We start from the raw sequence: 26,974 nt of genomic DNA, 5'->3' as shown, positions 1-26,974 counted from the left end.
TCATGGAAGGGGCAGGCCAGTGGGCAGGAAGTGTTAGGTGCTGCTGGGTACAGGGACAGGTGGGAGTGCTGAGGCCCTGCACCTGTGTGCTCACAGCAGCCATGGGCTCTGGTGAGCTTTGCTCACTGAGCATTTTCTGGTACGCTCCTCACAGCCCAGCTTCATTGCTGATATTCCTTACTGAGCAACTTGGCCACTGAGTAAGTCAGGGACACCCCTCACCCCCAACCCTGCCCCGCCAGCCCCGCTCCAAGGGCCAAGTCCAGCTGGCCTAGCATTTGCAGCTGTTCCAATATATTCAAGACTGCCAATTCAGTTCTTTTGCTTTTTTTAAAACAAAATATTTACAACAAAAAACTAAAGATCAGATTGGGAGACCATTCACATATCCGCAACTTAACATGGTAAATAAAGATACCAATGCACAGGCCGGTTGTCAACAAAATACACCTTTTCTCATAAGTGATTTTTTTAAAATGTCTCTTTCCATCGGGAAAAGCTGAAGTCAAGACCCTGCACTTGTGCGAGGTGATGGCATGGTGCTAACCGTTAACTCAAGGACAGGCGGTGGGTGTGAGCCACATGCGGACCTAAGAGTGAAGCGGCCTGCAGCAACATCAAAAGCCAGTCTGGTTACCGCATGCTGCGCCCTCGTGGCTGGGCCCTGTGCCCATGGTGGAAGGGAAGGACACAGGGGCCAAAGCACAACCCACTTCCCCTGCACAGTTCAGTATGTTCCCTCCAGCCAGCGGCAGGGCAGAAGGCTATGTGATGTGGAGCCGGGAGGCAGGTGCACTGACCACGGGTGGCCACAGGAACGCTGGCAACATGGGTGGGCCCCTCTGGGCTGCCCAGGGCCCCCATGACACAGGCACTGGAATCAGGCCTCCATACTGACCCAGAGGCAGTGCACAGGGCAAGGTGGGGATGCTGGAGCAGGCAGTACCTGGTGTGGGCACAGGGAGGGCTGGGGTGGCTCCGGGAATGGCTGCGGTGCACAGAGGGCCGGGCACTGGGGCCAGACATGGCATCCCCATTCCTGCTCGAGCTGTTGGCATCTGTGGGACAGAGAGAGAGAGAGGAAGGTACACAAGGCTGCAATCAGCTGGCCTCTCCCCATGGCTCTGGGGTCCCTGCGGTGTCCCTTCCTCAGGATAGAGTAGTCCCCGCCCCGCTGCAGACAAGCATCCCCAGGGCTGGCACCAGGGAGATGGTACAGCCAGGCCAACTTTGGGCTGCGTACCCAGACCGTCCACAGGCCAGAGCAGGCCTCAGAGCTGGACCCCTCCACTCCGCGGACACCCAGGCCTCTTGCTTGACTCATGCTATGGCTGGGATGTGACTGGGGAGGGATTTGTGCAGTGAGGCCTGGTCCTCAGTGTATTGATATGGCACAGTGGAACCTTCAAAAGCTGGGGCCCAGTGGGAGGTCTGCTGGCCACTGGGGATTGCCCTTAAAAGAAACTGTGGGAGCCCAGCCTCTGTCTGGCTTCCTGTTTACAACATGCTCACTCCTTCCCTCTGCTGTTAAGCTCTCACTAGAGCTCTACCAGTGGGACCACCCAAGCTTGGGCTGTTGGCCTCCAAAACTGTGCACTGAATAAACTTCTTTTCTTTATAAAGTCAGCCTGACTCAGGTATTTTATTACAAAGAATAAAAAGGCAGACCGGTGCCTGGGCATAGCAATTGTGCTAGGCAGGATGGCAAGGCAGTCCCTCCCTTGTGCTGTCAGTCAATGGAAAAGCCACGAAAGAGAGGAAAAGGGGCAGCCAGGGGCTCCTGGAGCCAGCATGGAATGAGAAAGAAACCTGGGCCAGCACCGCGGCTCACTAGGCTAATCCTCCACCTAGCGGCGCCGGCACACTGGGTTCTAGTCCCGGTCGGGGCGCCGGATTCTGTCCCGGTTGCCCCTCTTCCAGGCCAGCTCTCTGCTGTGGCCAGTGAGTGCAGTGGAGGATGGCCCAAGTGCTTGGGCCCTGCACCCCATGGGAGACCAGGAGAAGCACCTGGCTCCTGGCTTCAGATCAGCGTGGTGCGCCGGCCGCGGCAGCCATTGGAGGGTGAACCAGCGGCAAAAGGAAGAACTTTCTCTCTGTCTCTCTCTCTCACTGTCCACTCTGCCTGTAAAAAAAAAAAAAAAAAAAAAAAAGAGAGAGAGAGAGACAGAAACCTGCTGAGGCTATCCCAAGAAAAGAGGTCACAGACCACAGCCTTCAACACTCAAAAGCAAATGTTGGCAAATAGAGTCCAGGGACTACAGAAAAGACAAAACATCCCCACCTGTCAGGGTTGCCCCAGGAATGCCAGGTTGCTGTCCCGCTGGGAACCACTACACCTCACTCCAGTAAGGACCCTGTAGACGCAGGGCGAGCTCTCCACAGCCCCACACCCTCATACAAGGCACCCTCAGGGGCAGGCTGAGAGGGAGCCTTCCCTTAGCAAGGCCTCCTCGAAGCTGACAGCCAAGCCCTTCTGGTGGTGAAACACCAAATGCTTCCCAAAGCTCCTTAGCACTTCTGTCAGCACTCCAGGGAAGTTCCAGCCGAGGCTAGAAGAGGAATGAGGTGCAGCCTGCAAAGGCAAAGGGAAGCTCTCTGCAGATGACAAGACTGTATGGAGACGCTCCCCATGGATGGACAAGCCAGTTTCTAGAACTAAGAAGCCAATCAAGGCTGACCTGCAACCACATTCCCATATACGGGCAACATACAACTGGAAAAGCACACTGAAGGAACAGATCCCAAGACATCAACCATCTAGAGATAAACTGAAAGATGTGGAACTACTTCTCACCAAAGACAAAGAGCAGAGACACCATCTTTGTAGGAACACTCAATAATGGTGATCCATCACCTCACATTCAGCTGATCAACAGGTGTAATGTGCTCCCAGTTGAAATCCTAGCAGGTCATCTTCTACAGAGTAACAAGCTGTTTCTGAAAGCTATGGTGTCCCCTTCGCTTATCTGCACTGACACTTTCCATGGCTTCCGTTAGCTGTAGTCAACCACAGTCTGAAAACAGTAAATGCACAGTGCCAGAAATAAAAATTCCTGTTTTAAACTCTGTGCTGTGCTGAGTAGTGTGATAAAATCTGGGACCACGTGTCTCCGTCCTGCCTGGGCCATGACTGGATCCAGCATAATCATGCTGTATGTGTGCATGTGCAGGGTAAAAATAAATGCATATAGAGTTTGGTGCCACCTGCGGTTTCAGGCAGCCACCGCAGGCAAAGGGGCATTCCTCTCTGCAAACATTAAAACAGAAAAATCAAGACATTCTTAGAGATTAGCATTACAGGTCTTATCACCATTAAAACTCACAACACAGGTACGGTAATTGAGAGTGTGGTACTGCCAATAATGATAAAAGAATGGCTAATGGAAACAAAACTGCAAGTTCAGAAACACACTTACATATACGTGGCCCCCTGATAAATGTCTGAAAATCAGTGCCATGCATGTGCAAAGAATGCTGGAACTACCAACAATGCACACAGGAAAAATCACCAAATCATACACAGGTTAACCTGAGATGACTCACAGGCCTGAATACAATAGCCAAAATTACAAACCTTCTAGAAAAAAAAACAAAATTAAAGCCTCTGCCATTTCACCATTAAGTAATGCAAAATGACACAGGACAGGTGTTTGGTGTAGTGGATAAGACTTCACTTGGGACACCTGCATCCCCACATCAGAATGCCTAGTTTGAGTTCCTGTTCTCCTTTTTTCTTTTTGTTTAAAATTCATTTATTTATTATTTGAAAGGCAGAGTTACAGACAGGTAGAGGCAGACAGAGAGGTGTCTTCTATCTGCTGGTTTACCCCCAAATAGCCACAACGGCAGGAGCTGGGCTGATCTGAGGCCAGGAGCTTCTTCTGGGTCTCCCACGTGGGTGCAGGAGCCCAAGGACTTGAGCCATACTCTACTGCTTTTCCAGGCCATAGCAGAGAGCTCGATCAGAAGAGGAGCAGCTGGGACTTGAACCAGCACCCATATGGGATGCTGGCCCTGCAGGCGGCGGCTTTACCTGCTATGCCACAGCACTGCCCTTCCCCTCACCCCGCTCTCCTTCTAATCCAGCTTCCAGCTAACGTGCACCCCGAAAGGCAGCAGATGATGGCTCAAGTACTTGACTTCCTGGTACCCAGCGGGAGGCACAGATGGAGCTCCTGGTTCTGGTTTTGGCCTGGCCTAGCCCTGGTTATTGCAAGCATCTGGGGAAGGAACCAATGGATGGAAGAGCTCACTGTCTTTCAAATACAAATGAAAATAAAAATTAAAAGTGAAAAAAGTCACAGATTGGTAGAGAAAAAAAGTCACAGATTGGTAGAAGACATCCATGCAATATATGACAAAAGATATAGGACAAAATCCCTCAAATCAGTAAAAAGATAAGCAAGTTAACTTTTAATGGTCAATATCCTTGACCAGCACTTTATAAAAGATGGCAGATAAGAATATGAAAAGATGATCACAGGCAAACTGAAAACAATAATAATAAGCCTACTACCCTTCAAATTCTTATCACAAATTTTCAAATATCCTATACAAAATCTATTTAAAAAAACTCATGAGACAAGGCAATACAGAGAAAATGCAGCTGACAGAGAAAACAGAAACAAATACTATGTGAAGATACAAAATTGAGAATTTTGATTGAGTTGGAAGCTATTCATTTATTTACTTATTAAAGATTTATTTATTTATTTAAAAGAGTTACATAAAGTCAGAGTTACAGAGAGAGACAGATCTTTCATCTGCTGGTTCACTCCCCAGATGGCAATACTGACTGGGGCTGGGCCAGGCCAAAGCCAGGATCCAGGAGCTTTTTCCCAGTCTCCTACACGGGTGCAGGGGCCCAAGGACTTGGATCATCTGCTGCTGCTCTTCCAGGTGCAGTTGCAGGGAGCTAGATCAGAAGTGGAGCGGCCCGGACTTGAACCAGTGCCCATTTGGGATGCTGGCGCTGCAGGCTGTGACTTAACCCACCGTGCCACAGTGCCAGCCCCAGAAGCTATTTAAAAAAAGAATATAGCATTGTGGCATAGCAGGTAAAGCCGTCACCTGTGGTGCCAGCATCCCATATGAGCACCAGTTTGAGACCTGGCTGCTTCACTTCTGATCCAGCTCCCTGCTAATTTGCCTGGGAAAGCAGTGGAAGATGGCACAAGTGCTTGGGCCCCTGCTACCTATGTGGGAGACCTGGAAGAAGCTCCTGGAGACTGGGTTCAGCCTGGCCCAGACCCAGCCATTGTGGCCATTTGGGGAGTAAACCAGCAGATGGAAGCTCACTCTCTGTGTGGCTCTTTCAAATAAATTAAATAAATCTTTTTTTTAAAGGATATAACATACATGGGAAAAACAAACATGAATTAAAAATATTCACAAAGGGGCTGGCATTGTGGCTCAGTGGGTAAGCCGTTGTCTGTGATGCTGGCATCCCATGTGGGCACTGGTTCGTATCCCGGTTGCTCCACTTCTGATGCAGCTCTCTGCTAATGGCCTGGGAAAAGCAGCAGAAGATGGCCCAACAGTTTGAGCCCCTGCCACCCACACAGGGGACCCACAGGAAGCTCCTGACTCCTGGCTTTGGCCTGGCACAGACCTTGCTGTTGCAGCCATCTGGGGAGTGAACCAGTGGGTGGAAGATCTCTCTCGCTCTCTCCCTCTGGCTCTGTAACTCTTTCAAATAAATAAATTAATCTTTTTTAAAAAGTTCATGAAAAATATAATTAAAAGGTATGTTTATTTTGGTACAAATTTTTTAAAATCTATACACATTTTCCATAAACCTTATGGATTTCAAAAATATTTGTACCAAAACAAACATTTCATTCCATTTTTCATGATCTCTTTAAATTGTCCTTGTAGGAATTCTACCACTGAAGAAATACAATAACCAAAATTAAAAACTCAGCAGATATTTAAAAGTCCCTTAGGCACAAATAAACATTTAATAAACTAAAATCTGTAGAAATTAAAATAGGAAGGCATAGTCCATTCAAAGGAAGAAAAGTTTAATTGACAGAAACTTTCCCTGAGGAAACTCTGATACTGGACCTACTGAACAAAGGCCTTAAATGAATGGGCCTAAGTATGTCCAAAGAGATAAAGGAAACTATGAAAAAGAGAGAATAGTACTGGATAAAATTATAAAAGGGACCAAACAGAAATATTAGTACCAAAAAGTCTACTAACTCAAATTTTAAAATGTACCGGAGGAGCTCAAAGCAGACTTTTTTAAAAACAAGATTTATTTATTTACTTGAGAGGTGGGGTTACAGAGAGAAACACATAGAGAGAGATCTTCTATCCACTGGTTCACTCCCCAAATGGTCATAATGGCCGGAGCTGGGCAGCTCTGAAGCCAGGAACCAGGAGCTTCTTCAGGTCTCCCACGTGGGTGCAGGAGCCCAAGGACTTGGACCATCCTCCACTGCTTTCCCAGGCATATTAGCAAGGAGCTGGATCAGAAGTGGAGCAGCCAGATCTTGCACCAGTGTCCATATGGGACGCCAGCACTGCAGGCTGTGACTTTAACCCAATAAGCCACAGGGCTGACCCTCAAAGCAGATTTGAGCAAGCAGAATAAAGAAACAGCAAATCAGAGACACAATTTAAATGATCAAGTATGAGGAGCAGAAAGAACAGTGCAGACAAGCGTACAGAGCCTAAGGGCTCTATGGGGCACCACATGCGTGATGAGAGTCACAGAAGACAACGACAAGGGCAGGAAAGAAATTTGAAGAAATAATGGCTGAAAATCTCCCACATTTCATCAGAGATGGGAATCTACACATCTAAGAGGTTCACAGAACTCTAGGCAGGACAAAATCAGATACACACTGGATCAACTGTGCTCAAATTACTGAATGCCACAGATAATAATCTTGAAAGCTGAGGCCAGTGCTGCGGCGGAATGGGTAAAGTCACCACCTGAAGCGCCGGCATCCCATCTGGGAGCCGGTTCAAGACCCAGCTGCTCCACTTCAAATCCACTTCCCTGCTATGGCCTGGGAAAGCAGTGGAGGATGGCCCAAGTCCTTGGGCCCCTGCACCTGCGTGGGAGACCCGGAAGAAGCTCCTGGCTCCTGATTGGCCCAGTTCCAGCTGTTGCGGCCATTTGAGGAGTGAACCAGCAGATCAAAGACCTCTCTTTCTCTCTCTTCCTCTGCCTCTGCCTCTCTGTAATTCTGGCTTTCAAATAAATAAATAACTCTTAAAAAAAAAAATCTTGAAAGCAGCACGTGAGAGAAGTGTTCATCACTGACAGGATGCTTCACAGGATTAACAGCTGATTCTGCATGGGGGCCAGATGCAGCAGCATGACACAGGAGGGCTTCAAAACGGCATGGGAAAAGGGCATTAAAAAACGTGAGTTTATTTTGGTGCAAAGAATGTTTTGGTGCACAATATTTTTTCATAATATGTTGAAAATGTATATTATGAAAAGACTTATGGATATTCATTTTTTTGCACCAAAACTCATACTTTTAATTCCATTTTTCACACAAAAAAGCACCCTTTTAAGGTGTACAAAATACAGCCAACCAAGTAGTCTATATCCAGTGAAATGATCCTTCAAAAATGAAGGAGAAGGGCAGGTATTTGCTGCAGAAATTAAGATGCTGTTTGGATGCCTACGTCTCATATCCCGAGAGCCTGTGTCAGTCCCAGCTCCTCTGCTTCTGACCCAGCTTCCTGCTAATGTGCACCCAGCACGGCAGCAGCTGATGATTCAAGGACTGAGGTCCCTGCCACCCACGTGGAAGGCACAGACTAAGTTCTGGGCGCCTGGTTCCAGCCTGGCCTAGACCTAGATGTTGCAGGCAATTGGGGATGAAATAAATGGATAATAGACAATAACTCAAAGAAACAGTTGGGGCTGCCATTGTGGCACAGTGGGTTAAGCCTCCGCCTACAATGCTAGCATTCCATATGAATGTTGGCTCAAGTCCCAGCTGCTCCACTTCTGATCCAGCTCCCTGCTAACGCACCTGGGAAAGCAGTGGAATACGGCCCAAGTACCAGCCCCAGCTGTTGCAGGCATTTTTTGGGGTGGGGTGGGGTGGGGTTGGGGGAGTGAACCAACAGATAGATGATATCTCTCCCTGTAACTCTGCCTTTCAAATAATTAAATAAAACCTAAAAAAAGAATTATTTGGGGCCAGTACTGTGGTGTGGTGGGTTAGGCTACTGCCTATATGGATGACTGTGAGTCACGGCTACTCCAATTCCGATCCAGCTCCCTGCTAATGCGCCTGGGAAAGCAGTGGAGAATGGCCCAACTGCTTGGGTTCTGCACCCACGTGGGAGACTCAGAGGAGGCTCCTGGCTCCTGGCTTCAGCCTGGCCTAGTCCCAGCAGTGGCAGCCATTTGGCGAATGAACCAGCAAATCCAATCTTAACCAGCTTTAAAAAACTAAAATAATACAAAGTATCTTTCCAACAGTGAATGAAATTAGAAATCAATAACAAAAGGACAACAGAAAACTCATACATGTATAGAAATTAACATACTCTTAACACTCAAGGGGCCGGCGCTGTGGTATAGCAGATAAAGCCACCACCTGAAGTGCCAGCTTTCCATATGGGCGCCGGTTCAAGTCCAAGCTGCTCCACTTCTGATCCAGCTCTCTGCGTGTGGCCTAGGAAAGCAGCTGAAGATGGCCCAAGTGCTTGGGACCCTGCACCCATGTGGGGAGACTGAGAAGAAGCTCCTGGCTCCTGGCTTCGGATTGGCCCAGTTCCAGCTGTTGTGACCATTTGGGGAGTATACCGGTGGATGGAAGACCTCTCTCTCTCTTTCTCTCTGCTCTTTGTAACTCTGCCTTTCAAATAAATAAATAAATCTTAAAAAAGAAACTCAAAAGAGCCAAAGAAATAATCAGAAAGAAAATAATATCCAAAAAGAAGAAAGATATCAAATTGCTGACCTAACTGTATACCCTGAGGAACTAGAAAAAAGAAGAGCAAAGTAACCCAAACCTAGCAGAAGGAAGGAAATCAAAGATTACAGCAGAGAGAAACAAAACTGAAGAACCAATTACAACCCAAAAGTTGTTTCCCAGAAAATATAAACAAAACTGACATTTTTACCTACCAAATTAGATCTATTCATGAAATGGACAAACTCCTAGAAACAAACTACCAATATAACCCAAGAAGGAACAGACTTGTAACACACAGGGAGACTGTCACTAATAGAAAATTTTTCAACAAAGAAAAATCTAGGACCAGATGGCTCCATTGGTGAATTATACCATTTAAGGAATTAATGCCAATCATCCTTAAGCTCCCAAAACCTTGAGCAAGGAGGGAATGCTTTCTAATCCATTCTACAGGGCCAGCATCATTTTGATACCATAGTCAGATAAAGACTTCTCAAGAAAATTATAGACCGATAACTCTGATGTATTCTGATGTAAAAATCCTGAATACAACTCCAGCAAATTTAATTCAGTAGCCTATTAGAAGGATTATGCATCACAACCAGGTAGGGTGTATCCCAGGAAGGCAAAGGTGGTTCAATAAATGGAACCATCCAATGCGACACACAACAATAAGAGCATCAAGAATAAAAACATCATCTCAATTAATGCAGAAAAAACGTGTAACAAAATTCAGCACCTCCTCTGCTTGATAAAAAGCATTCACTAAATTAGGAATAGATGGAAACTTCTTCAACATGATAAAGGTGATCTATGAAAAACCCACAGTGAACATGGTGTCAGAAGTGAAAGACTGAAAGCTTTTCCTTTAAGACCAGGAACAAGAAAAGGATGTCCTTTTGAGCCTCTTCTATGTAACACAGTACTGGAAGTTCTTGTCATAGAAATTAGACAAGAAAAAGAAAGAAAACGTATCTGAATCGGAATCAAAGGAGTTAAATGATTTCTGTTAACAAATAGCATGAGGGATAGAATGATGGATGTCCTAAACAGCACTCTGGCCTCAGAATCAACCCTTAAGGCATTCGGATCCAGCTGAAAAGCCCATGAGAGTATTTCAGGCATGGAAAGCCAAGACACTCTGGCAAAAAACAAACAAACAAACAAACAAACAAAAACAAACCAAACCAAACCTAAATGAAAGATCTCTGCGAGTGAGATCCCAATGGAAAGAATAGGTCATCAAAGAAGGAGGTACCTTTCTCTGAAGGGAGGAGAGAACTTCCACTTTGACCATGGCCTTGTCTAAATATGATCAGAGTTGGTGAATTCAAAAGGCTTCCATAGCCTTGGCAACTCATGACTGGAACCTAGGGAGATTACTGATGCCATAAACAAGAGTGTCAAATTGTTAAGTCAACAACAGGAGTCACTGTGCACTTATTCCTCATGTAGGATCTCTGTCCTTAATGTGTTGTACATTGTGATTTAATGCTATAACTAGTACTCAAACAGTATTTTTCACTTTGTGTTTCTATGTGGGTGCAAACTGTTGAAATCTTTACTTAATATATGCTAAACTGATCTGTATATAAAGAGAATTGAAAATGAATCTTGATGTGAATGGAAGGGGAGAGGGAGCGGGAAAGGGGAGGGTTGCAGGTGGGAGGGAAGTTATGGGGGGGAAGCCATTGTAATCCATAAGTTGTACTTTGGAAATTTATATTCATTAAATAAAAGTAAAAAAAAAAATAGCATGAGGGAAAAAAAACAAAAAAATACAAAAATTAAAAAATTAAAAACACAAGTGGCATGAGGGCAGGCATTTGGCCTAGTTGTTAAGACACCTGCATCCCTGTCAGAGTTCCTGGGGATGAATCCTGGCTCTGCCCGACTATAGCTTCTTGCCAATGTGCACTGTGGGAGATGGATGGGGATGGTCCAAATCGCTGGGTCCTTTCCATCCACATGGGGACTCCAGACTGCATTCTGGGCTCCTGGCTTCAGTCTGCTCCAGTCCTGGCTGTTGTGGGCATCTGGGGAGTGAACCAGTAGATGGGGGATATCTCTCTGTCTCTCTCTGTGTTTGCCTCTCAAATCAATGAATGAATTTTTAAAGATAATGAGATCTCACATGTAGATAAATCTAAAGAATGCACAAAACAACAATTAAAATAGTGAATTCAGCAGAGTTGCAGGATACAAAATCAATATGCAAAAATCAGTTGTATACTTTAGCACTGAACAGTCCAAAAAGGAAATTAAGAAAACAATTCCATTTACAATAGCATCAAAAGGAACAAAATACTTAGGAATAAATTTAACCAATGAGTTGAACAACTTATATATGAAAACTTATATAGAATATTGCCAGACAAAATTAAAGACATAAATAAATGAAGAGACATTCCATGTTCATGGATTGTTGACTTGATGCTATAAAATGTCCATACCACCCAAAGAAATATGCAGCTAATGCAATCCCTATCAAAATTTCAAAGGCATATTTTTAAGAAACAGCAAAAGTCATCCTTAAATTCATGTTAATTCTCAAAGATTAATTCTCAACAGATTTAAGTTGGAGGGCTCTTACTTCCTAACTTCAAAATTCATCACAAGGGTAACAGTAATAGGATAAATATATAGACTAGAATTGAATAGAGAATGCAGAAATAAACTATGCCTATGGTCAACTGATTTGACAAGAGTATCAAGACCATTCTGTAAGGAAAAAGGACAGTTGTCTCAACAAATTCTGCTGAGAAAATGGAACATGCCCATACAAGAGAACAAAGATGGAGCCTGGCTTTAAAACATACACAAAAATTAAATGAAAGACTACACATACGAGCTAATACTATAAACTCTTAGAAGACAGGGGAAAATCATCATGACACTGCATTTGGTAACGATTTCATGGATGTGACACAAAAAACATAGGCAAAAATAGAAAAAAAAACAAACTACACATCACAGAAATTCACAACTTCTGAGTATGGAAGTATTAAGAAAGTGAAAGCGCCTAGTGAATGAAACGAAGTGTTTGCAAATCATAGCTGATAAGGACTTGGTCACCAGTATATAGAAAGAATTTCTACAACTTTATAACAAACCTCAAACCTAAATAAAAAAAAGGGCAAGAAGCGCACATTTTTCCAAAGAAGATACACAAACAGCCAGTAGGCACATGAGAAGATGCTCAATGTCACTAATCCTTAGGGACATAAAAATAAGAACCATAACAAGACGACTCCATACCCATCAGGATGACTTTTTTTTTTTTTTAAGGGTAAGGGTGACAAAAAGTACTGGCAAGGATGTGAAGACATGGGAACCCTTGTTCACAGCACAACTTCTGTGGAAAACAGTAGGACAGTTTCTCAAAGTTACCATAGCACTGCCACAGGTTCCCCGCCTACGTACATACCACAAGAACTGAAAGCAGGGCCTCAAACTTAACACCAGTACTCATAGTAGCATTATTCACAGTAGCCCAAAGGTGGACACAACTTGTGGGGAGCAACTCGGACTAGACTAAGTTACTGGAATTAAGACTTATTCTATGCATCTGCTCTCCCACAATATGGCGCTGGGAGAGGAGGCAACAGCGTCTACCCAGCTGCCTCTCGCCAACTTGACAAGCTGCAGGAGCTGCTCCTGATTGGAGGAGAGCAGCGTACTCGGCGTGTGGGTAGCAGAGTTGGGATTGGCGGAAGAGGACTATAAAGGAGGAGAGAGACAACATGCACCAGGAACATCTAGGGGGAACATCTATCTGAAGGAACACCTGTGCAGCCCCCGAGAGAGCCGGCCGGCGGTGTGCCGCTCCCCTGCGGAAGTGGGGAAAGTGGCAGGGGGAACCGCCCTTCCACGGAGGTGGAAGGGTCGGTAGCCAACCCGGGAAGAACCAGCAGCAAACCCGGGGAGGGCCGAGCAGACAAAAGAACAGCGCAGAGTCCTGTGTCGTTCCTCCATGAAGATGGGGAGCGACATAATGGTGCCGTGACTCGGATAGGAAACCTAGGAGGGAAGAAACGGGAAGAAGTGGGAAAATACCGGAGAGAGAGACTAGCAAAGAGCCTAGGGAAAGCCGGACAGAAAAGGTGCCGGAAGAAGCTATTGAAAGCCTAGGCATAGACTTGGATACGGACTGTGGGAAAGAAGTTAGGATTTAAAGTGAGAGCAAGAAGAAACTTAGACTCAGATACGGACTGCAGGTTGAAAGTGAAAGTGAAACCTATAAGAAACTTAGACTTGGATACGGACTGTGGGAAGAGGCCAGGAGAAATGAGGGAGGAATATTGTTGGAAGAAAACTTAGGGAAACATACCGGGTAGAGAAAAATGTTAGGGAGGATGATGCCGCGAGTGCAGGCCGAGGCGGAGACGTAAGCCAGCTTGGAATTCTTCAAGTCAGCCCGGGGAGCAAAAGGCGAAAATCTGTAACCAGAGGCAGAGACGTGGGCCGCCAGGTTGGAATTCGCCAGGTTAGTCCGGGGAACTTGGACTGAATACCAGCGGCGGAAATGTAAGCTACGCTGTGTGACTCGCGGAAGCCGCCGCGTGCAGAGAGAGCATGGGGCGTGAATAGATAGGGAACGCGGGGCTGGCGCGAGGCCGTGGTGCGGGCGCGAAGGGCGTGGAGACCGCGGAGTGTGCGCGCGAAGCCGAGCTGCGCAGAGCCGGGAGCCCGCCGCAGGGCGGGCGCCGGGAAGCCGCACAGATGAGAGAAGCTCTGAGGCGGCTCAGAGCCGGGAAGCCGCCGCCGCGGGGCGAGGCGCTGAGAAGCAGCCTCGGGGCGGGCACGGGGATGCCGCAGGGATAAGAGAAACAGAAGTTTAGAAGTAAAATGAGAGAAATAGGAATGCTGGTAGATAGAAGTGAAATAGGAGAAATAGGAATGCCCGGAGATAGAGAAATAGAGAAAAATAAGGCCTCCCCCCAACATGGCAATGAGAGAGCTTGGATTCGGTCTGCCTGATTAGGGAGGTGGTGAGCACCTGCGGGCGGCTAGCAGCTTATGCGCCGCAGGTCACCGAAGACAGGCACGAATTAACATCAATAAGTCTCCCCACAATACCGCAATGAGAAGGCTTGGATTCGGTCTGCCTGATTAGTAAGGCAATAAGCACCAGCAGGCAGCTCGACCAGAGTATGAGCTGCAGGTCACCGAAGATAGGCACGTTATCAACACCAATAAGTCTCCCCACAATACGGCAATGAGAAGGCTTGGATTCGGTTTGCCTGATTGTTAGGGCTTGTAAGTACCTGCAGGCAGTTCTAGCAGAGCAGAGCATGCGCTGCAGGGCACCGAACACAGGCACGCATCAGCGCCTAAAAACCTCCTCACAACATGCCGAAGAGAGGACCCGGATTCGGTTTGCCTGATTGGTAGGGCTTGTAAGCACCTGTGAGCAACTCCAGCAAGCAGAGCAGAGTGTGTGCCACGGGGCACCGAAGACAGGCACGTATCAACGCCAAAAAATAAAAAGAAAGGGGGATCTGTGGGGAGCAACTTGGACTAGACTAAGTTACTGGAATTAAGACTTATTCTATGCATCTGCTCTCCCACAATATGGCGCTGGGAGAGGAGGCAACAGCTTCTACCCAGCTGCCTCTCACCAACTTGACAAGCTGCAGGAGCTGCTCCTGATTGGAGGAGAGCAGCGTACTCGGCGTGTGGGTAGCAGAGTTGGGATTGGCGGAAGAGGACTATAAAGGAGGAGAGAGACAACATGCACCAGGAACATCTAGGGGGAACATCTATCTGAAGGAACACCTGTGCAGCCCCCGAGAGAGCCGGCCGGCGGTGTGCCGCTCCCCTGCGGAAGTGGGGAAGGTGGCCAGGGGGAACCACCCTTCCACGGAGGTGGAAGGGTCGGCAGCCAACCCGGGAAGAACCAGCAGCAAACCTGGGGAGGGCCAAGCAGACAAAAGAACAGCGCAGGGTCCTGTGTCGTTCCTCCATGAAGACGGGGAGCGACAACAACTAAGTGCTGCCCAGGTAATGAACAAATGAACACGATGTGGCCCCCCACACGATAGAACACTAGTCCAAAAAAAAAAAAAAAAAAAAAAAAAGGAATTAAATTCAAGAGGCCATAAATGGAAAGAGCCCATCTTCATGAATTAGAAACTTAATACTGTTAAAATTGGGTAAACCTATTACCCAACATGATCTACAGATTCAATGCAAAATGCAATGCCTATCAAAATCCCCATGACCTTTTTTTTTTCCTCCCAGAAATAGAAAAATCCATCCTCAAAATCCAGCCAACTCTGAAGGGATTCCAGATTTCAAACAATCTTAAAAAGGAAAAAAAACTGGAGACTCATCTGTCCTAATTTCAAAATTTATCACAAATCTACGATAATTAAAACACTGTGGCACTGGCATCTATAGACATAGAGACCCAAGGAATAGATCAGAAAGTTCAGAAATAAACTCATATAGTTGGAGAAATTATTGTCAACAACGGTGCCAAGACCATTCAGTGGGGGAAAGGACAGCCTTTTTAACAAATTCTGGTGGGAAAAATTGGACTTCACCTTATATCATATACAAAAACTAACTCAAAGTGGACTGAACATCTAAATGTAAAAGCTAAAACTACTAAACTTGAGGAAGAAAACACAGGGGAAACATTTGCAGCATTATATTTGGTAATGATTTCTTGGATCCGACACCAAAGACAAACAACGAAAGAAGAAAAAAGACAAATTGTAAGAATTTGTGTATTAAAAGACACTATCAACAGTGTAAAAAGGCAACTGAAAGGATTAGTGAGCCGCGGCTCACTAGGCTAATCCTCCGCCTGCGGCGCCGGCACACCGGGTTCTAGTCCCGGTCAGGGCGTGTCCCCGTTGCCCCTCTTCCAGGCCAGCTCTCTGCTGTGGCCCGGGAGTGCAGTGGAGGATGGCCCAAGTGCTTGGGCCCTGCACCCCATGGGAGACCAGGAGAAGCACCTGGCTCCTGGCTTCGGATCAGCGAGGTGCGCCGGCTGCAGCGCGCTGGCCGCAGTGGCCATTGGGGGGCAAACCAAAGGAAAAGGAAGACCTTTCTCTCTGTCTGTCTCTCTCACTGTCCACTCTGTCTGTCAAATAAATAAATAAATAAATAAAGGAGCAAATACTAACAAATCATGTATGTGAGGAGGGGTTAATATCCATAACAGAGAATTCCTACAATTCAACAATAAAAAAACACAAATAACTCAAGCAAAGGACTCAAAAAAGACATTTCTTCAAGGCCAAAAAACATGAAAAGATGTTCAACATTACCAATTATTTGGGAGATATAAATAAATTAAAACCACAAGATACCACCTCACACCTGACAGGACGGAAGGCTACTATCACAACACCGGAAAATAACTGGTGTTGGCACAGATGTCAAGAAACTGGAACCCTTAGTGAACTCTGGTGGGAATGTCAAATGGTATTTACGCTGAAACAGTAAAGCGGTTCCTCAAAACATCAACAACGGAATTATTACCTGATCCAGAAACTTCATGTCTGATTATAGCACACACAGAATGATTCAAAGCAGAGTCTTGAAAAGATATTTGTACACTCAGGTTCCTAGCGGTAGCTAAAATGTGGAAGCAACCCAAGTGTCCACTGATGGATCAAAGGATCAACAAGAATCACCCCTAACCGGAAAAGAAATTCTGACCCATGCGATGACCCTTGAGAGTGTTAAGCTAAGTGGAGTATGTTGGTCACAAAGAGACACAGGTGACACCATGCCACCTAGGTGAGGCCCCAAGAGCAGTCAAATCCACAGACGTAACAAGCAGAGGGGTGGCTGCCTGGGCCCGGGGGAGGGCCCACAGGGAGTTGTTGAGTGGGGACAGTTTCAGCTCTGCAAGATGAAGGGAATTCTGGAGATGCATGGCGTGATGGCTGTCCAGTACTTGTGAACACATTCAATAGCAGTTAACTGCAGGCTTGAAAATGGTTCAGATGGAAAAATCTCACGTCTATTTTACCACAATAAAAAAAAACTTGGGAAAACGTAGTGAGGTTCTGAGAGTTACTGCCGTATGAGTGCTAAGTGAATGAAGCCAACATGAAGAACAAGTACCGTGTGATTCCACTTCTCTGAGGCCTCCATGATCAGAAAGCCGAATCATGGGGTGCCAGTGGCTGGGTAAGCAGAGCAGGACTGGGAAGGTGGGATGGAATGGGGACAGATGACAGGTAGTGAGGGTAACACACCCATGTAATATGTACTTAATGCCACGGATCTGTGCGCTTACAAGTGACTACATTGGTAAATTTTATATTGTATGCATTTTACCACAATAAAAACAGTAAGAGGAACTAGGAAAACAGGTTTCCTTAGGGACCCCAGACATCTGAGCAGCAGGACCTGAACCCGGACATGGGTGCAGCTCAGCTGGACAAGGAGCACAGAGCTCCCAGGCTTGGGGTGCAGCCCTCACAGGGCCTTAGAGCCACACTGCAATATTTTTGCCACTGAACTGGCAAATATATATATATTTAAATATAATATATATTTATTATATATATTATATATATATATAGAGAGAGAGAGAGAAAATGGATTTTCAAATAGTTGTTATTTTTCTTATTTTTTTTTGAGAGAGAGAGAGAGCAAGGATTCCCATTTGCTGGTTCACTCCCCCAATGCCTACAACAAAGGTTGGGCCAGGCTGAAGCTGGGATCTGGGAACTCAATCCAAATCTCCCAAGTGGAGAGCAGAGACCCAACCACCTGAGCCATCACCTGCTGCCTCCCAGTGTATGCGTAAGCAGGAAGCTGGAATTGGGAGCAGAGCCAAGACTCGAACCCAGGCACTCTGACGTGGGATGTGGGTCTCCCAAGCTGTGTTGTAACCACTACACCAAGTGCCCAGCCATGGAGAAGGGATCTGGGGAGTCCGCCTGAGGGAGGTATGCAGACATTTGAAGAGACAGAAGGCTGGGTTGGCCTGCAGGAGCAGACACGAAATGGAAAAGGAGTAGATCCAGTTCAGTTTCCTGCAGGGGAGCAAGACTGATAATGTGATCAAAAGCAGGTCCCAGCACATTTCACAGAGAACCAAGTCAGCTCTCATCACGGGAACTGAGCCCAGAAACACTAAAAATGCCCATTAGACAGCTGCTAACTAGGGGCCAGCACTGTGGCACAGCAGGCTGGGCCACTGCCTGCAATGCTGGCATACTATATGGGCACCAGTTCGTGTCCCAGCTGCTCCACTTACGATCCAGCTCTCTGCTAACGGCCTGAGAAGAGCAGCGAAAGATGGCCCAAATGCTCAGGCTCCTGCCACCTATGTGGGAGACCGAGAGAGGCTTCTGATTCTTGGCTTTAGTATGGCCCAGCCCTGGTTGTTGAGGCCATCTGGGGAGTGAACCAGTGATGGAAAATCTCTTTCCCTCTCTATGTCTCTCTCTGTAATTCTGCCTTTCTTCTTTTTATTTTTTATTTATTAACACTATCTTTCAAATAAATCTTTAAAAGACTGCTAACTACATGTAATGAAAATTACAAACAATTTTGAAATGAAGTGGAAGTGAATAAAAATGTTATCTCTCTCTCTTTTTTTTTTTTGGACAGGCAGAGTGGACAGTGAGAGAGAGAGACAGAGAGAAAGGTCTTCCTTTTCCGTTGGTTCACCCCCCCCCCCCAGTGGCTGCTGAGGCTGGCGCACCGGCCGGTGCACCGCGCTGATCCGAAGCCAGGAGCCAGGTGCTTCTCCTGGTCTCCCATGCAGGTGCAGGGCCCAAGGACTTGGGCCACAGCAGAGAGCTGGACTGGAAGAGGGGCAACTGGGACAGAATCTGGCGCCCCGACCAGGACTAGAACCCAATGTGCCGGCGCCACAGGCGGAGGATTAGTCTAGTGAGCTGCGGCGCTGGCCAAATGTTATATCTCAAATATATCTGGAGTGCAACTGAAACCATTAGAGAGATTTTTATAGCCTTGAATGCCTACATTAGAAAAGAAACCTAGAACTGTACATCTTAAACTTCTGGAACCACTAAATTAACTCAAAGACAGAAGAAAATAAAAATGCAAGAGATTAATGAAACACATGATAAAGATCAGCAAAGAAAAACAGTTCTTAGAAAGGGCTAATAAAATGTACAAACCTCTGAGATTGCAAAAGCAAACAGACAAGCAGAAAGGCGCGGGGAGAGAGACACAGAAAGCAGAGGTCATCAATACTAGGAATGAAAAAGAGAATGTCACTATAAACCCCATCAACTGTAAAAATCAAGGTATGGACAATTTTATGGCAATTAATTTGAAAATGCAAGCCAAATTTGGAGGAGAAGAATCAATGGCCAGAAAAGCAGAATAAATCTGTTGCAAAAAGAAACCAAAATTTCCAAATGGTGTTAAAGCTGTAGAAGAAACTGCATCCATAATGAAAAGCCCACGCTCCAAGGATGGAGCGTGTGTGTGACAAATACAGCAAAATGTGTGCACCCCAGGAGGCTTCAAAAAGTTCATGGAAAGTGTACAGGTGTGCATTTCAACTTTCTTTGTACCACAATAAACTTGACTTTTAATCCTATTTTCTCCATTCATTTTTCTTTTTAAAAATTATCTATTCCAAAGACAAAGTTACAGAGAGAGAGAGGAGACACACAGAGAGATCTTCCATGTGCTGGTTCACTTGCCAAACGGCCACATGGATCCGAGCTGGGCCAGGCTGAAGCCAGGAGCTTTATCTGGGTCTCCCACATGGGTGCAAATTGGGCCCTCTTTTGCTGCTTTCCCAGGTGCATTAGCAGGGAGCTGGATTAGAAGTGGAGCAGCAGGGAACAAACCAGCACCCATAGGATGCCGGTGCTGCAGGCAGCAGCTTAACCAGCTGTGCCACAGTGCAGGCCCCTCTCCATCAACTTTTCCAAGAGCCCTCGTATACAGTTGTATATAGCATTTTCAACTCTTCATTTTTAAAAAATGTTTCAAAGTAAAAGGTCATGCAGGAAAATCTCCCACACTAAAACCTAAAACAACTCCAGCCCAGGTGGCTTCACTAATAATGTACTAAACATTTGGAGTGGAAATAATGCGTATCTTCCACAAACTCCTCCAGATAACTGAGAAAGAGGGGTTCCCTCTCCAACTAATCCTGACACGAGAACACCTTATGTACCAAAACCTACAGGAATCGGCCCTCACCTTGCCCCGCGTTGGTCCCAGTGCGCTTTAGCTACAGCCCGAGGATGGCTGTCCCCAAGGAGAGCACATCCCTGCCCCCTGCTCCAGCCTGAGGACACCGAGTGCAGGCGGATGTGGATCTGTTGGCCAAGGTGAGCCGCCCCTGCCAGCGCGGGGCTGCTGGTATAGCTGGACTCGAGTCACAGCTCCAGCCCCCCATCCCTTCCTTCTGCCGGCCACGGGGTTGTGGGCGTCACTTACCTCCCAACTCATGAAGGGGGAGGCCTAATTCTTGAGACCACAAACTCAGACCATGAGAGCCAAGTGCCTAACCTTCTGCTCCACCTAGAGGCCACTACCCCGACCCCAGCCCAGGAGCCCCCAGCCAGCACTCACAGCTCTCACCTCGCTGGGGGCGGACCCCCAGCCGGCCTGGGCCTCCATGTCCTGCAGCTTCTGCGTCTGCTTCAGCTGGTTGAGTGTGGGCTTCAGCTGCGTGGCCCCCGCCGTCCTGCTCGTCCACTCGTCCACCAGCTTGTGCAGGTCATCTGTGAATGTCCCCTTCTTGTTGTTGCTGTTGTTCACCTGCGCCTGGACGTGCAGGGTGGGCTGGGTGCCTGGCTCGGGGCCCGGGGCCAGGCTGCTGGTGGAGGACCCTGGGGAGTCACATACAGGCCAGGATTGGTGACGCCACACACTCGCCCAGCGCCCCCAGTGGGCTGGCTGCAGTCATTCTCACGGGATGGCCAAGACCATGGCCCCACTTGGCCAGCAACACCTTGCTTCAAGAGGCGGTCTGCAGCAGGGGGCCTAGCTGCCTGGTTTGAGACACGGAAGGGCATTCCTCAGGCTGCCGGTGACTGGGCTGTGCCAGGTGGCCAGGCCAGAGGACAGGAGCCCCCAGCTGGGCTTTGCCCACCGCCACCCATCCCCCCAGATTCACGTGGGAGACATGGGAAACTGCTGGCACTGCCGGACACACGAGTGTCAGCATCCTAGGGACTAGGGACAGATTCGTCTGGCTCTCTGGCCTCTGCAGCCTGGGTGTAAGGAGGGTGCTGAGAGGAGGAGGAGACACTCCTTGGGAGGGTGCTCCAGCTGGCCAGCCTCCCCCAAGCCTGCCAGCGACCCCTGTCGGTGGGAGGGAGGCAGCACAGGACGTGGGCCTCGTCATTCACACGCCCATCAGTTTGAACAGCTTGATATTTTGGAATTGAAGACACTGAAATAGCATCTCCTTACCGGTGGCTCTGTGGAAGATGTTAACAAAGTGGCAGGCACCTAGAGCCCACTGCCGTGGGGCCCACGGGCTGACCAGAGCGGTTTCTGCTTCACTAAAAGCTAGTGACCAACACGGGATTTAAATTTTTTAAAGTGAGGTCCCCTATGCCCCCACCCCACACATAATTTCTGGGTGGTGATTTTGAATAAGCCAATTAAAAAGTTCCCTGTGTTTGCAAAAAAAAAAAAATCACCTAATGACCATCTCTTCAAACAAGCTGTTCCGAAATGTAGTGTACTTTAGTGGCTAGCAATGGAAAAGCACAGACACAAACAATTAAAAATTAGTGATGAGATTTTACACACATGGAGCTATTTCTACATGAACTTTCAGCCAGAAAAAAATCAAAAGAAAGAAAGAAAACTAAAGAGCGCGCGAGAGAGATGAGTGGCCCAGGCAAACCAATACCCATTCAGTGCTGGTATCGCTCCTCGTGGGGAGGGACTCATCCTCACACCTCAAGGAAATACTCATTCCTACGGTTTTGGAAAAGGAGCCAATTAATGATTGGGAATCTGGGGACGTTCCGGAGAAGGGTCAGCCTGTTAGATGTGAACTGGCGAGACCGCACACACTCTAGGAGCCACGGCGACACAACGAGGGCCGGAGGGCGCCGTCCTGCCAGGCGGAAGCAAAGCTGCCCAGCGAGGGGCACAGAGCGGGCAGGGGGTAGGCCCAGGCCGCTGGCCGCAGGCCCCTGGCGCGCACTAGCCACAGGGAAGCCCATGCGATGAGACGGGACAGAAGGGGAAAGAAACCCGGATAATTACTACTGCTGTGTTCTTTGCCTAGGCAGAGACGCTTCAGGGCTGACCCTGCAAGGGAAAAAGAAACGACACAAGACCACGGGGTTAGGCAGAACGGCACACACCGGACATGAACCACACCAAGCCAGAGCTGTCAGTGTGCAGGGCGGGGAAGACACGGGCAGCGGTTCGGAGAGGAGGGCCAACCCGGCGGGGGGTTAACGGGCAGCACCCCCAGTTAGTGTGCAGGCTCCTGCGGGCATCGCCGAGGGGCAGAGGGGCCAGGGCCAGCCCCCAAGCCTCAGGGAGAAGTATGTGTCTCTAGAAGCATATTCCAGAAAAAAGAGAAAGAAAAAAGGGAAGGGGGAGAAAAAAAAAAAAAAAAGCAAAGCACACCACACCGCGTGGCCTTCCAACACCAGGCTGTGGGGAGCCCCATGGTTGAGGCGGGAAAACCCACCCAAAGCCAGGCGCCGGAGCTCAGCTCTCAGACACAGCTGGGCTGGGCCTGGGTCAGCGGCCACTGAGGCCGCTGGAGGTTTTCCAAGTGCAAAAAGATACATTGTTTTGCAGGTTTCAGGCCCATACTAGATCGCAGATGGCTGGCGTGGGTGAGGTCAGTGAGGAGGTATCAGGTTGGGATACTAAGGGCTGTCCCCGATTCCCAAGATACACACCTTTCCTTGACCTGGGCGAGGCCTCCATGTGAACATCCAGCACCCCCCACTCCCCACTCCCGTTACTGGACCACCTCTACACAGAGCAGCCCACACGCCCCCCGGGTCTCTGGTGCTGGGTGGATGGGCCATCAGCTCACTGTACTGCCCAGCAGGGCCTGGAGGGCCGGGGGTGCTGCCACGCCAGCTTGTCCTCTGGCTACCCGGGAAGCTGGACAGGCAGAGCTGGCCCAGAGACGGGCTCAGACTTTCTCAAGGTCACTCAGCAAGGCCATCCTGGTGCAGAGGGTCCTTCTGTCCCCTCACCAGGAGCACACTCTGTCCTCTGGGACACACTCCCCAGAACAGGGCGCCCAGGCTTAGCCCTGCCCCTGGGCGAAGGCTGAACTCTGAACTTCCAGCGACCTGGACAACCCGGCCATGGTGGCCTTCCTTCTCTGACCTGAGCCCACCCAGGCTGTGAACACAGGACTGGGAAACCCAGCTCAAATCAACTGATTTTTAGCTCATTCTGGATGTTCTCTGAGGCCACCGTGGGGAAAGACGAGCTGAGATTCTGTCAGCTTTTAGTGTTCAAAAAGGAAGGAGGTGGACAGGAGGGACCCGGACAGAGCCGCTCTGGGGCCAAGTCCCAGCTGGTTGCCATTCCAGGAGGACACTGCGCAGAAATGCAGGGCTGATGTGCCCTGGGGATCCCTCTGGCATGCAGGGGTATGGACTGTTTGCTACAGTGAAGCAGGGACCCCCAAGCTCTGCGACTATGCCCACCCACACAGCTCGGATCCAGCGTGCACCACCGTGGAAAGGCATCACCCCCCTGCTAGACTGCAGTGGTCCCACAGCAATGGAGGGACTGTGGTCACACTGGGTCCCCTGACCCAGCCTCCAAAGGAGTGCTAGGAAAAGCTGTCTCTGCCCGCCTGGAGCTCTTGATGGGGCTGGAAGGGCTGGTACTCCCACTAGTTCCTGGCCATCCTCACACCGGGAAGAACACCAGGTAGGCCAGGGGCTGCCCAGGAGCCACCAGAGGGAGCTGGGCCTGTGGGCCAGAGCTGTCTCACCTCCCTAGGATCCCAGAGCACACTCTCAGAGCCAAGGACAACACTGCCCCGTCTGGCCCCCATAGCCTTGCTGGACATGGCCCCAGGTGACCAAAGAACAGACAGCTCCTACCCTCCTCGGCCTTTCCTACTCACAGCCACAGATGACCAGCAAATGGGTGGCTCCCACCCCCACAGCCGTCCTGGACAGCAGCCCAGGTGAACACAGTACGAACAACCCCTTCCCGCCATGGTCTTCCTGGACACAGCCCAGGCGTCCAGAGAAGATGGTACCCACCCGCTATGGACTTCCCAGGTAACCACAGCACAGACATCTCTCTCAGCCTCTGGACAAACAGATCAGGAACCTCGCCATATAGGCCTTGGTCTCAGGGGAAGAGCCATCTCTAGGCTGGGGAGACCCCTGGCCCCACTCTGACCAGTGCTGCCTGTCTTAGCGGGTGCCACCTCCGCCTCCCTCACTGCCTTTGCCCTGGCCCTAGCCTTCAGCTACACAGCACACAGAGGGAATCTGATGGACAAGCCCTGCCTAGCCAGTCTAGGTCAGGATAAGCACCCTGGGCTCCTGCCCCGCTGGGAGGCAGCCATGGAGGGAAGAGAGAACCAGCAGGAGGCAGAAGGGCCCAGATTCTGGGGGCTGCTAGGGGTGGGGGCCACGCAGACTCCTCCCAGCTGTTGGAAAATACAGTTTCCTCCCAGAATGTATGAAAGGCAGCAAACATGTGGACAAGCCTGGGGCAGGGGCTCATTGTGCCTGTAGGCCTGTGCAGTGAGCTAAGGCCCTGCTCTGTCCCCACTCCCTTTGTCACAAGGAAAGAAAAACAGAGGCTACCTGGGGGTTGCTAGTCTGCGCAGGGCCTGAGCACCCCTCCCTGCACTGTCCAGAAGGCCTCAGGCATGAAGGATTGAAGGATTCAAACCGAGACTAAGACCGATGCTGAAAAATTGGGTCAGGGGCTAAGTATTTGGTGAAATGGTTATGGCACCTCTTGGGACATGCAAATCTCATGTTGGAGAGCCTCAGTTCAAAGTCCTGGCTCTGCTTCTGATCCAGCTTCCTGCTACGCACACCTTGGGAGGTGGCAGGTAATGCCTGCCAAGTGAGTTCCTGCCACCCACATGGGAGACATGGATTGAGTTCTGGGCTCCTAGCTTTGGCCAGGCCCCCCAGTCATCTGTGGAGTAAACCAGCAGACGAAGATCTCTGTCTCTCTCTTTTCTTTCAAATGAAGACTTTTTTTAAAAGTAGGTCAGGCCCAAGAGCAATTCCTCATGTCACGGTGCGGCAGCCCCAGCCCCCAACGCCATGCCACACGGCGTCACTACCTCGAGGGGGTCAGCTCTGCTGGACAGCACCATCAGTCCCAGAAACCCTTCATGATGTCTCCACATGGAGTAACCATGTCTCTGTGCTGAGATGGGGACACTCACTTCCGCCTGTGCCGCATGACCCCGAGCCCCACGGGGTCCCTGATAGCCCACGGGTGAGCCACGCCGACCCCCGCCAGGATGCAGAGTCCCTCTCCTCTGAGCATCTCTGTCCACAGGACCTGGCTGAGCACGGGCTCTCCTGTCTGAGGGTCCCCGAGTCAAACATGCCATAGCTGACAGGTGAGAAAAAACACATAGAGAGACCCACCGAGAAAGGCCCATCTGACAAGGTAGGGGGACCCGAGGGAGGTCAGTGAGCAGCATCAACATGGCCTCTGACTCATCGCCCCTCAGGACACGCTCCCCCAGCTGCCCGCTGACTGCCAGGATGCATCCAGTAGACACAAGTCTGTGCTGAGGGCCTGCGACACAGAACCCCACTGCTGTGACCTGGACCCCGTCCCTGCCCTCCACACAAAGTCACTCGCTCTGGCTTCTGGGGCCACCTATGCTTGGCCCTGCTCTACCCTGGGACAGTCCCCACCCCATTGCCCAGTTCCAACTCACCCTGCCAGGGACCTGTCATCTTCCTGGAGCTTCCTGGAAGCTGAGACCTTTCTCTACTTCAGAATTTAACGTGAGGCCAGTGTTGTGGCATAGCGGGTAAAGCCACTGCCTGCAGTGCCAGCATCCCATATGGGTGCCGGTTCAAGACCCGGCTGCTCCACTTCCGATCCAGCTCTCTGCTATGGCCTGGGAAAGCAGTAGAAGATGGCCCAAGTCCTTGGGCCCCTGTACCCGCATGGGAGACCTGGAAGAAGCTCCTGGCTCCTGGCTTCGGACTGGCACAGCTCCGGCTGTTGCAGCCAACCGGGGAGTGAACCAGTGGATGGAAGACCTCTCTTTCTCTCTCTGTGTAACTAACTTTCAAATAAACAAACAAATCTTTGAAAAAAAAAAAAAAGAATTTAATGCATTTGCTTTCCTGCAATCTCCTCTATTCCAGGAAAAGGGGGGGGGGGTCACAAACCAAGGCAGTGTACTAGGCTCTCTAGCCTTTATCAGGGGAGCACTCAGCTGCGCTTGGCTGGCCCCTCCCCAGCTGCATGTGACTCCAGACTCCACAGGTCCCCAGCACACAAAGCTCAGTGTGCTGCTCCCATGCCCTGTGCCGTCAATCACCAGCCCCTGCTGGCACCAGCGGACTTGCCCGTCCAGCCAACCCCGGCCCCCACCCATAGTCCTGAGCTGCTCAGCACTGCCAACACCTGACTGCCCTCCAGTCGTCTCCTGGGTGGCAGCCCATCTGACTGGATCCTGATCCTCCACTTGGCAGTGTGTGGGGACACTCGATGCAGAGACTGACTCAGCCAAGGCTGGCCTATGGAACCAGCAATAGCACCGAACTCACCCAGCAGGAGAAGGGGCCAGGCCCCACACCGAGAAGCTGCGTGCTAAGCCTGCCTCACACATCTCTGTCTCAGGGCCACACCAATGCAGCCAAAACCCAAATCCTTCACCCATACCGGCCAGTAACAGTAAAACCAAGGGAAACCCTTTAAACACACAACCTGGGAGAGAGGCCGTGAGATCACCATCTGCCACGGCCATCGCTGCTGTCTGCTCTGCTGGGCCCCCAAGTTGGGCCGTCCGGGGATGCGAGACGCCAGGGCCCCGTGTCCTCAACCTGGCGACCACCCCAGGGCAAGCTGCATACGCACGGGAGACGAACAGCAAGTGAACTGTAAAGCAGGCAGGGACCAGGGGGCACAGCAAGGGGGCCTCCAGCCCCGCCCTG

At 49.4% G+C, this 26,974-nt stretch overlaps 1 protein-coding gene across 27 annotated transcripts in view; it reads right to left on the bottom strand.

Annotated features, from left to right (window-relative positions):
• The window catches only part of WNK2 (WNK lysine deficient protein kinase 2), a 128,487-nt gene that overhangs the window by 1,640 nt on the left and 99,873 nt on the right, over positions 1-26,974 (bottom strand). For 6 of the 27 annotated variants that reach the window (XM_051859065.3, XM_070050049.2, XM_070050070.2 and 3 more), the window contains 3 exons: positions 22,092-22,136; positions 20,436-20,695; positions 473-1,058 (listed from right to left, as the gene is read on the bottom strand). In XM_051859065.3, coding sequence (XP_051715025.2) covers positions 765-1,058; positions 20,436-20,695; positions 22,092-22,136 — 599 coding nt within the window. In that variant the 3' untranslated portion in view covers positions 473-764. Of the gene's footprint in view, positions 1-472; positions 1,059-20,435; positions 20,696-21,729; positions 21,798-22,091; positions 22,137-26,974 lie in introns of those variants that run through there. The other 21 variants (XM_070050054.2, XM_070050076.2, XM_070050091.2 and 18 more) reach the window with 10 other exon arrangements.

Source organism: Oryctolagus cuniculus, chromosome 1, assembly GCF_051225735.1.
Source record: "Oryctolagus cuniculus isolate XC-2025 breed Fujian yellow rabbit chromosome 1, ASM5122573v1, whole genome shotgun sequence".
Classification (NCBI taxonomy): Eukaryota; Metazoa; Chordata; class Mammalia; order Lagomorpha; family Leporidae; genus Oryctolagus; species Oryctolagus cuniculus.
Note: the sequence above shows the minus strand (reverse complement) of the source record. Positions and strands in the feature narration are given on the sequence as shown.